We start from the raw sequence: 11,995 nt of genomic DNA, 5'->3' as shown, positions 1-11,995 counted from the left end.
CACATGTCCATACCAGCGCAATCGTCTCTCTTGCACGCCACAACTGATGCTTCTAATGTTCAGCTTTTCTCTCAAGATACTTACACTCTGACGGGTATTCACATTGACATTACACATCCAACGGAGCATACTGGCTTCATTCCTTGCGAGCTTACGTATGTCCTGTAATAGAGTGGATAAAACCATTGCCCATATCACAAACGAATGCCCTAGACTTACCCAACTGGTACTTAATTTATCAACCCCAAAAGGATGAAAGGCAAAGTCGACCTCAGCGGAATTTGAACCCAGAACATAGCAACAGGTGAAATACCGCTAAGCTTTTCGTCCAGTGTGCTAACGATTCTGCCAGCTCACCACCTTAATGATGACTACAATAATGATGATGACAATGATAATGATGATGATGTTGATGAGAATGATGGTGAGAACAGCAACTGAAGAAAAATCAAAATCTATTTTAAAATGTGAATGACCTTGAAAAATTTTCCAAGAGCAATATAGTCCAAACCATCTGAACAATTAAAAACAACACACTGTTTGGCTACTGCTTTTGCCAAATCTTTGGTGGTTTCCGTTTTGCCAGTACCAGCTGGACCCTCAGGAGCTCCTCCAAGATGAAGATGGAGGGCACCAAATAAGGTTCTGCAAGAACAAAAGAAAAATTTTAATCAGTTTCACTGAATAAGAAATTGCTTTTAAAAGGTTGTGCACACGTCTATTTGTGTGTGTGTGTGTGTGTGTGTGTGTGTGTGTGTGTGTGTGTGTGTGTGTGTGTGTGTGTGTGTGTGTGTGTGTGTGTGTGTGTGAGAGAGAGAGAGAGAGAGAGTTTGTGTCTGTCTGACCAGACAACTGGAAGCAGTAGTTTTTAGGGAAATTTAGTTGCTATTTCTAGGAAGTTGAATGACCTCATAGCAGCATATTTGTTGACTCATAGAATAGATTTGACTGGTGAGGATTAGTGCTTTAAACCCGTGTTTATATTGAGTCATCCCATAAATAATGCAGTTTTTTCAATTGCATGACTAAAAGTTGAAGGGGGACAGGATAAACTACCTGCATCAACTTGCTATAAAAGCAGGTAGTAATTTTACCTTGTCCTTACTCTTAGTGTAAGTTTTGAAGAGTGTGGTTTGATTTTAACAGTTATTTTTACAAAGCTATAACGGAAGTAACAAAGGAGCATATTTGGCACATTTTGCTTTATGCAAAATATAAAAGCAACAACACAACAGAAAGTGCAAGGAATATTAATGCAGTATATGGGGATTGGACAATAAGTGTAAGCCAGTGTCATCAGTGGTTCCAGAAATTCCAAGCGGGAAACTACAGCCTAGAAGACAACCTCCTTCTGGAAGATCTGTAGAACTCAACAAGGACGTCCTGCAAACACCGATGGAACAAAAATCCAGTTGTAACTGTTGAGAAACTAGTAGAGAAGCTTGGATTTGGTCATTCAACCATTCATCGACACCTGCATGCCATTGGAAAAATCAGGAAATTGGGTCAATGGGTTCCTCACAAATTTTCTGAGTCTAATCACATGCAGAGAGTGAATGTGTGCTCTTCTTTGCTGTCACATCTCACAAATGAACTTTTTATGGACCGAAGAGGGACTAGTGACAAGAAATGGGTTCTCTATAAAAATGTTAAGTGCTGCAGACAGTGGGTAAGGAAAGGAGAAACACCAGCATCCGCCCAAACCAAACAATGATAGCGCTAGAACAAAAACAACCATCTTTGATTTGAAGACAAAAGGTGTTTTCCCATCAGGATAATACTTGGCCACATACAGCAAGGATGACATTCAAAAGGCTGGAGCAGTTTCAATGGGAAATGATGCCCCACCTATCATATTCACCAGACATTGCCCCATCTGATTATCATTTATTCTGCAGTCTTCAAAATCATTTGGACAAAAGAAATATGAATTCTGTAGACGAAGTCAGAACAGTACTGGAGGAGTATTTTTCATCACAGACAAGTGAATTTTGGAAGAGAGGCCTTGCAAGTTTGCCAGATAGATGGAAGAGCATTGTAGAAAATGAAGGAGAGTATATTTTAGATTAAAAAAGAACTTTGTTTATCTTAATTTTGAAAAATAAAAGTATGAAATAAAACGCATTATTTATGGGATGACCCAGTAATTTAACAACTGCAATTTTGTTTCACTATACTTTCCTTGAAAATTTTGTTTGACTATACTCTTGAAAAATAAAGGCATTTCTTGCTTTTAGTGATACATATACACATAACCATGTGGCTATCTGCTTTTGTGTTTTCCAGGAATAAATTCAAACAAAACCACACCTGTTAAAGCATACTTGTAGTTTGAAAGGTTTAGGTGTCCAAGTCAGTTATAAAATTTAGTGCCAATGATGGGATAAGAAACAGGGATTCTTTAACAGGTGCAGCTGCAATTTTACCATAAAGTAGAGTTTGGTAAAGAAGTCCTACCTGTAGCATCTGTCAGTCAAAGGTGTTATGACAAGCCTGCCACTGTTACCAAGGTACTCATAGCCATACCTCAACATTGAGTTAATCATCCGTGTTACCATTTGATCATCCTAATAAAGCACAAACAGGAAAAAAACCCATTAAACAAAAAGACAAACACAAGATATATGCTTCTGTATGCTTCAGTGTTGTTGTCTATGTTGAGCCTCAGGTCAGATCTATGCAAGCAGTGTTCCGTCCCATCTCAAGTTTTCATACAAGACATCCAAGGCTAAACTGTCCTTCCTTTTCCTTTTCTTTTTTTTTTCATTTTTGAGGATGGGTGCAGGCATGGCAGTGGGGTAAGAAGTTTGCTTCCCAAGCATATGGTTTTGAGTTCAGTCTCTTGGCATGTGTGTGTGCGTGTGTGTGTTTGTGTGTGTGTGTGTGTGTGTGTGCGTGTGCGTGTGTGTGTGCGCGCGCGCATGTGTGTGTGTATGTGTTTGTATCTACTTGTTTCGATTATTATGTAGTAGTTGTAAATGAGTGTCACAGTCATACAAGCAGTGGCATTCATTTCCAATATACTGCAAAAACATGTCTGGCTGTGGAGACTTATTACCTTTCTAGGAAAGATGAGAGTTTCTGTGGATAGGAAGGACATTCAGGAAGAGAAAATCTGCCTCAATAAACTCCATCCAGCATACACAAGCATGGGAAAGTGGACACTAAAATGTGTCCATCTACAACCATTATAGAATATTGAGTAGAAATTACAAGAAACATGTAGAGGTTTCCTTCTCACCACATGTATCAGGTCATTCTAGAACTTAAAAAAAAGAAGAAGAAAAAAAACCCTACTCACCTCCCAGTAGTACCTTAACTGACTGAGCCACTGGAAGTCTAGTTCATTACTGACACCATTTGCTACAAGGACTGCAAGGACATCTCTAGCATGGACATCTAAGACAATAAGGGCCTGCAGAGTGACACGGTTCTGTTTTGTCAGTTTCCCACGCACTAGTGACACAACCTCTTTGATTTGATCGTTATTCTTTTCCAAGTACAGTTGGAGTGCATCAGCACTTGTCTTGAGGGCATCATGCACATAAGATGTCCAGTATAATTGACTGACACATAAGACTGACTGACCAATCCATTTCCGAACCCATTCCAGACGGGGAGAAACTTGGTAGTCGTCAATGGCTTCTTTGATCTTCTGAAGGATTAAAAAAATAAAATAAATAAATGGAAATCAATATTGATTGAAAAATATAAAAATTATATTCAATAAAATTTATAATCATCAACATTATTCCCCACCCCCTTTGTTTTTTTTTTGTTGTGTAAGTTATTTGGCAATCTCATTAGTGCTGATGGCACAAAAGGCACCCAGAACACATAGTAAAGTGGTTGGTGCCAGGAAAGGCATTCAACCATAGAGGCCATGCCAAAACTGACATAGAGCTTGATGCAGTTCTGGGACACTGGATCCTGTCAAATGATCCATTCTATGGCAGCACAGGAAATGGACATTAAATGATGATGATGAAGGTGGTGGTAGTGGTGACAATGATGATAATATAATGCTATAAAGACTATTATATTCATGAAGAAACTTACTTTCCGTACAGAGTTTATCATATCAGATTCTAGTTCAAGTAACCACTTCTCAACTTGACCACGTGCCCTGGCTGTAGATATAATATCCTCCAACTCAACAAGTTCCCCTTCACTGCTTAGCATATGAGTAATCTCCAATATTTCTGTAAATGTGAGTTTTGCAATTCCTTCAAAGCATTTCTTCAAATGTGGCTGCACTCTAAAAGAAAAAAAAAAGAGTCAGATCATCAAAATGACATAACAAGACATGATACAGGCATGACAGTCAATAGTTTTAAAGGAAAGACACGCACAACATATGCACTCTTTCAGATGTAGGAACAGGGAAAACTCCACCTGGAGACACCATGACTGTTGAAATGACTTCCCCAACATCAAATGGAACTCATAATTGCCAAATCTGCATATACTCAACCAGCATTTTCCATCAAGACAAAAAATGTTGCCTTGTTAATATTTTCAGGTAGGTGAAGAGAGAGAGAGAGAGAGAGAGAGAGAGAGAGATAGAGAGAGAGAGGGAGAGAGAGACAGACAGACAGACAGAGATTTAAATAAATATCAAGCATTTGTGCCACAGACTTGCAGCAATGTCAGTAACAGTAAAGAAAGCAACAACCCCTTGGCCATCTTCCACTAATATTCTGTTCTGTAATAACCACAATAAAACAATCTAACCTTGTTGGATCTTTTGTCTCAGACAAGATTTCCAGTAGTTCTTCATTAGACAAAAAGAAAAATCTTGGGAAGTAAAGACGTTTCTTTTCCAAGTATTCATTTAGTCCCTATAGGAAAAATAGATTAGACATTGAGTTACATCATAACAAAGATATACAGATTATAAATTACCATATGAACAGAATAGCAAAAATCAAAACAATATGGTACATATTCATTCGTAATACATTACTGTATATTCGAATGTGAATCAGTGAGAGAGTACGAAGTAGACAGTGATAGATTAGTTGTGTTTTACTGATCTAAAAACTATACTGCTATATTGAAGTAGGCATTATAACAATTCAACATTAAGCATTACAACAGTGAATTTACAGTGAATTTGCTGTTGTATTTTGTCTATGGAGAATCAGGTCCATCACCAGACTTTGGTGCCTGGGGGTGCTTCAGAATATTATGGGTGGGTGCTAATTTGTAATAATGCTAAAGCAGAGTTTCAAAATGAGTGTGTCACTGTAAACCTGAAGGTGCACCATTGAATAGTGATGGGGAAATGCTATCCAGAGGGTATGAATATTGCATACTTGTTTGCATGAGAGTAAAAGAAAAATCAAAATGAGATATTTACCTTTTGTATCAAGTCAAGCAAATCATTTGATTTCTTCAGTTTTTCTAGAATTCTTTCAATCTTAAGCACAGCCAAAACATGTTTGTCAGCAAGAGCAGATTTCATGATATCACGCCAGTTTTTGTCAACTGTGGTGAACCGACGGCCCTCTTCTGGCATTTGTGACATGATGTCAGGGGAACTGAAAATTGGCTCCAAGTAAAGCCAGGTCACCTGTACTTTTAACCATTCATCCAAGATATCTTGTAAGCGTATCATTTTAAGCTCCCAGTCTCTGAATGTTAAAAAAGATGCAAGAAAAAACAACAAAAGAAAAACAATGTTACACTATAATTCACAGATAAAATAAAATGAAAATTTGTTTTGACTAACAGTCTTAAATCTTTCCATATCAATATTTTGTGAATATAGTTACTAAAATAGTGTGTAAAAATTGAACTACTTTCAGTAGAATATGCTTTCAGGAGATTTTTTAAAATGTTTGTAGAAATAACAAGAATTGACTAAATATAAAATTCTCTTTTATTCCTTCATTACTAACAAATATAAGTCTTAATGGACTGTGTTGGTAAAATTCACAGCATATTGTTTGTTAATGTAAGATAAAAAGGAACAGAATTTAAAACTGGAAAATTTTAAACCTTAATTTATAGTAATCAAAGAAAGTTTACCTAAATCTCATTATGAAAATGTACATTGATACTTATCGATGAAATCATTTTCATGTTTTCCCAACTATGTAAGAATTCTTGTCGTAAAATTAAATATGTGCAAACAGATACATAAGTGAAAAGCTGAACAAATATAGATGTATTTAAAGTAGCTGAAATTATTCTGCTGAGGCTAAACCAAAGTTAGATAGTAAAGGGAGAATGAAACAAAATAGCAATGTAACAGTTTGTACATGACTGTTCCTAGAACGAAAATCAAGATGTCAAGCTCATGCTCTCAGTGCAGGTTAATGAAGCTGAACAAATTTTCAGTTAATTAATGCAGTCAAAACTAGATTGCACAGGCAACTAGTTCCTGATTGCATAAAATATTTGATTAGCAAAAATAACATGTGATGATGCTGGATCTAAAATGACTGTCTTGTTAAACTAACTAAAAATAAATAACAGACTACTATTTCTAAAATTTCTGATTGGTTAAAATAATGCATGCAAAACTCCTAAAACTAAAATGCAACCTGCATGAAACAAGAACCCCAGCATGAGTTAAACTCAGAATATTGAAATGTGAACTAAATGCTGAAAGGCACTTTCTTCTACTCTCTCCTATTTTTGCCATCTCACAGCCCTGTATACTATTAAAACCTTATTAATCTAAAATAAGATGGTAGATCTTACTTCACTATAAGCCACACAACCCCACTCAGTAAACATTTGTATTGAAAACTCTACTTTGACAGTAGGCAGAATTGTGGCCATGTCATTAAGACCACTTAATAAGCACTTGGTTTCAAGTAAGTGCTTTCTACTCAGTCCTCAGGCTGGTTAGTAGCTTGATATTGCTTCTGTGTTTAAAATATAAAACAGTGAGACTGTTTAGGTGATGTCAGTGCCACATATACACACATACATATATAGGTACACATGTATATTAATATATATAAATACACACTCACACACATACACACACACACACGCATGTCAGGTTGCAAAGTTTTTCTAAAGAGAAATATATCTTTTAAAGAATATTGCTAGATTGCCATTGAGAATTCTGGGAACACTCAAAGAGAAAGGGTTAGTGTGAGTGTGCGCATGTGTGAGTGTAAATGCACGTGTGTGTGTGCACATGTGTGTGTGCACATGTGTGTGTGCACATGTGTGTGTGCACATGTGTGCGTGTGCACATGTGTGTGTGCACATGTTTGTGTGCACATGTGTGTGTGTGTGTGTGTGTGTGTGTGCGTGTGTGCACGCATTAGTGAACGGAAGACTTTAAGACACCTACTTCATATCTGCTTCAAATGGTTTGATGAAAGGAGATCCTCTCATTGTCTGAGTCTTAATGATGTGGTCATCAAGCAGCAACTGGATTTCATCAACAGATGACAGAATGGACGTGCCTGATTCTCTGTAGGGTATCATAGCAAATTCCAGCTGGAAAACGTAACAGATACACAACAAAATTATACTGCAATCATTATTAACATCCTTCTGTCTTTTTAACTACTTTATTGTCACTGGAGTAAGTATCTATGAGATTACTAGAAGTAGCAGTCAAATTTCCCTCGAATTACAACATAGTCTTAAATAAATAAAGGTACACTGAATGATATAGCTCCTGATATACAAAAAGATGGGATTGGTCATGGTGGGAATGTCTTTTATCTTAGATTTACTCAATCAGAGCTGACCTAGGGTTAAACAAGGCCCACAAAACCTTTAATTCAGAAAGCTCTCGAGGAGAATGTTTTGGGGCTGTTTTCTTATTGTTTGATTCAAGTCCACAGAAGGACTTGAAATCAACACTAAATGATATGAGGCACAAAGTTAGCCATTTTCAGAGGAGTGAATTAGTCAATATCATTGACCCCAGTACTAGACTGATACTTTTATTGGCCCCAGAAGGATGAAAGGCAAAGCTGACCTTGGCAGGATTTGACCTCACTATTTAAAGAGTCAGAACAAATATTGCGAGCTATTCTTCCAATGCTCTAATGATTCTGGTACCTTAATTGAATAACACGGTACAAGGCCTGAAATTTTGGGGGAAAGAACTAGTTGATTACATTGACCCCAGCACTTAACTGGTACATATTTTATCAATCCTGAATGGATGACAGGCAAAACTGACCTTGGCAGCATTTGAACTCAGAATGTAAAATCAGAAGAACTGTGACTCAGCATTTTGTCCGGTGTGCTACTGATTCTGCCAACTCAACACCTTAACTCTTTTCTTTATTAAGCATAATCATCATCATCATCATCATTTAACGCCTGCTTTCCATGCTAGCATGGGTTAGACGATTTGACTGGGGACTGGCAAACCAGATGGCTACACCAGACTCCAATCTGATCTGGCAGAGTTTCTACAGCTGGATGCCCTTCCTAAGCATAAAGGTCAAAAAATAGAGTGCATGATAGAAAAACAGACAAGGGGTCGGGAGGGGGGATGAATGGAACATATAATCGATGATAAATTAGTATAAAATTCAGATGAGAAACAAAAATGAATGAAAAAAAATAATTATGAAGTGAGGCATGTGGTCGACCCCACAAACCACATTCTACACTGAATCCCTTGGTAGGCTCTTTAATTTCTCATCCAAACAAGTTTATTTACTCTCAACACTCTTGCTACAGTCGTCCATCTTTTCCAAAATATTCCGTGTGACAGGCATCTCCTCTCCATCCTTATTTTCCTTTTCATATGGAAAAGGTCAAAGTTCACCAACCCAAGGCTGGAGATGAAAGTGCCTGTCATGATCCCTTTCACTCTCGTCTTCCACACTACTTCCTTCGTGGTAGCTACTACGCAGAGGACACAAACCTGCTCTTTCCTATTGAGGGAAGACAGCGGAACAATCTTAATTATAGACTCAGTTGACAGCTGTTCTCTCCTCAGATGCAACAATAGTTGTTCGACATAAACCCATAGTTCCGATATCTTCAGACCTTGCACAATTGCCTGCAAGACAGTTTCATTGTCCTGACTGTATCTTGGACAAGTTGGTATGGCTGAAGAATCATGCCTAAAGAGTTTGTCTTGAACAGAGAAGGCACCTTTGTAACACTGCCATGCCAGGGACTTTTGGAAACTGTCCAAAGGCCCTGGCTCGAATGTTCTTCAGTACAGGCTGGCGAGTTGACTCATCGAAGCCCAAGGTTTCTCCCAGAGCATCATCATATTTAAACTCTACTAACCCTCTATAAAAGGATGAGGTGGAACTCCTGCCACTGGCATTGCCCACTTGGGAGAGAAGCACAAGTGCCTGATGATACTCTGCATGCCAAGCTCCCAACTGCGGTCTACGCTTAATCCATGGGTCCAGTTCAATAAACGAGGTGAACCGTGGAAACAACTGTCTAACAACTGTCTAACACCTGCATACCATTTCCACAAACTTTATAGCTATGATGATGATAATGATGAGGAGAAATATCTTGGTTAGTTCTACATGGGGGTATACCTATGATTAAGTAGTAACCAATCAAATAGTTAGAAGCAACTTACAGGTCTCTGCATTTGTGTGTGTATGGGGTATATATATATATATATATATATATATAAACACACATACATACATACATACATACACACATACAGTATCTCACAGAAGCATGCATACCCCAAAAAAATTTCAGTAAAATAATCTGATAATATTGAAGGAAATCAAACAAAACGATTTTGAAACACCAAATAATTCAAATGATTCTAAGATTTCTTCTTTTTTTTTTCTTTTTACATACCGGAGCCCAGTCCTTTTTCATTTTTCCCAATGCTTTCTCCAGAGTATATTCTTTGCTAGCCGCTTCACTGATTCCTTCAAATTTAGCAACAAATGGCTCCAAATTCATGTCCACCATTTTAGATAGACAATAACTGTCATCTGGTTTCAGAGTAAAGCCAACAATTTCGGATATCTGCTCCCAGTGGCGATCCCTTAATCCAGGATTGAACAAAGTGTGTATCAAAGGCAGGTGAGCTTTGAATTCTTCAACTTGGGATTTTGTCTGCAATTTTCAAAATAATAATTTTTGGCTTACAATATGAATAACTGGTTTTTAAAGTGGACTTCAATATACCTATCTCCATGTACTCTACTACCTTACATAGTATTCTGTACTCTGTTAGGTCATTCAGTCTTTTTAGAAGATTTTGTTTTAAATAGATGCAGGTATGACTACAAGAGCAGACATGAGCAGTTTTGTGTTCAATGTCATATACTTTATCAAACCAAGTTATCTCTTGATCTATAAATTATCTTACAAATGTTATACATATAACCAATAAAATTGATTGACTCTTAGCTAAGATGCTATTTGCTTACAATAGGAAAAAAATCACAGCTACATCCATTCCAAGACTGTTTATTATTTATTTCAAACATTAAAATGAATACCAACCAACACAAGTGTTAACAGTATAAATGATTTAAACCTTTTGAGATCAACCTGCATGAGACTACCCCTGGTTCTATGATATAAATTTTCTGATTTAAAGGGATCTAAATTAAAACCATCCCTCAAAATTCCATGTTAATTTACCTTCCAAACACCAGCTTAATAAAAACAAAATTATTTTACTAAACACTCCATTATTTTCAAAATTAAATGAAACAAAGGCAGTGTAATTAAAGCAAAATATGGCAACAAAAGTGTCAAGATGGATTCAACAAGGAGTAAAAATCAGGCTGTATTCTTTATCTTTCCTAGTTTGTCTTGATCTGTTACTTCTCTTACAAATTTTATGCATATATCCAAGAAGACTGATTTTTAGCTAAGATGCTATTTCTCTACAAAATCACAGCTAAATCCATACCTAAATTGGTTAATATTTATTTCAAACATTGACCTAAACATAATCTTATGGCAGTCTGCACTGGCACATGACATGCAAACTTTTCCTTATTTACTAAATTCACTTGAAAGTATTTGACTTACTTTGTGGGCAATCCTCTTAGGAGCAGGGACACTGTCAAATTGCTTTTCAAGTTTGTAGAGACTTCTGTAAAAGGTACCAACTTCTACTTCCACAATATCAGGGTTCACTCCTGACATGGGGCCATCCATCCAAATGCTGAAAAGGGATAGAAAAGAATTTCACACAATACTGATCGTACATAAAATAATAGAGTGTAAGAAGAAACTGCAAAAGAAAAAAGGTGTTAGATATCATTGTGTAGTCCTAGATATGACCAAATCAAGTAGGTCTATGATCAAAAGCATTCCAGCCATGACCATTTCATCTATTTATTATATATAAGGAGCTACACTGTCCAAAGTAGCCTTCTTTTGCTCATTGGTATATAATAGATCTTAGTACAAAATTTAACAAATTTGCTTGAGTGTTTGTGGACTCTTTTCAATTGTGACAATGAAAATTACATAAAACAAATAACAAGTCACTTACCTATACTTTTCTCTGAATTCTACAGTCGTCGTAAATAGAGTGACATACGGTTTCAAGACAGCCATGACTTGCTGTCGCAGGGGGTAGTTTGTTAAATCCCAACTAAAAGCCATCTCCTCATTATTGATTGCCTCAATCTGTAGAAATTAGATATACAGGTGATCAATAGCTGCAGGTAAGTAAACCATTTCATTCAAGAAACTTGAAAAAAGTTGATGGTTATGGGATACTTGAAAGAGGACTGAGTAATATTAATTGGAGAAGTGCACTTCAGCACAAACTTATAGATGTATAGTTTGTGGAACCATCTAATGTGACTCACTCAGAAGGCTGTGATATCATTTGGTAGGAAACCCGGTGAAGAATATATAAACAAGATTGTAACTTTAAATGTCTTTAATGCTGGCCACACATATATATATACAAGCTGAATGATAAATGGAAGCGGTTGATGGACATTTATTCATATATCTACATGCATCTGCGTGGGTTGTATGTTTGTTGTTAACCCTGGTGAGGAACTCATGAACAGCGATATATTAGAACCTGTGC

General features: G+C 36.8%; 1 protein-coding gene across 1 annotated transcript in view; it reads right to left on the bottom strand.

The window, feature by feature from the left end:
* Positions 1–11,995, bottom strand: part of LOC106883981 (dynein axonemal heavy chain 7) — a 137,291-nt gene that overhangs the window by 89,300 nt on the left and 35,996 nt on the right. Inside the window, exons 16-25 of the mRNA XM_052971243.1 lie at positions 11,444–11,580; positions 10,975–11,110; positions 9,781–10,044; positions 7,319–7,467; positions 5,363–5,636; positions 4,735–4,841; positions 4,060–4,258; positions 3,302–3,655; positions 2,458–2,567; positions 477–645 (exon numbers count right to left, since the gene is read on the bottom strand). Of these exons, the coding sequence (XP_052827203.1) occupies positions 477–645; positions 2,458–2,567; positions 3,302–3,655; positions 4,060–4,258; positions 4,735–4,841; positions 5,363–5,636; positions 7,319–7,467; positions 9,781–10,044; positions 10,975–11,110; positions 11,444–11,580 (1,899 nt within the window). The remainder of the gene's footprint in view (positions 1–476; positions 646–2,457; positions 2,568–3,301; positions 3,656–4,059; positions 4,259–4,734; positions 4,842–5,362; positions 5,637–7,318; positions 7,468–9,780; positions 10,045–10,974; positions 11,111–11,443; positions 11,581–11,995) is intronic.

Source organism: Octopus bimaculoides, chromosome 10 (assembly GCF_001194135.2).
Source record: "Octopus bimaculoides isolate UCB-OBI-ISO-001 chromosome 10, ASM119413v2, whole genome shotgun sequence".
Taxonomy (NCBI): Eukaryota; Metazoa; Mollusca; class Cephalopoda; order Octopoda; family Octopodidae; genus Octopus; species Octopus bimaculoides.
Note: the sequence above shows the minus strand (reverse complement) of the source record. Positions and strands in the feature narration are given on the sequence as shown.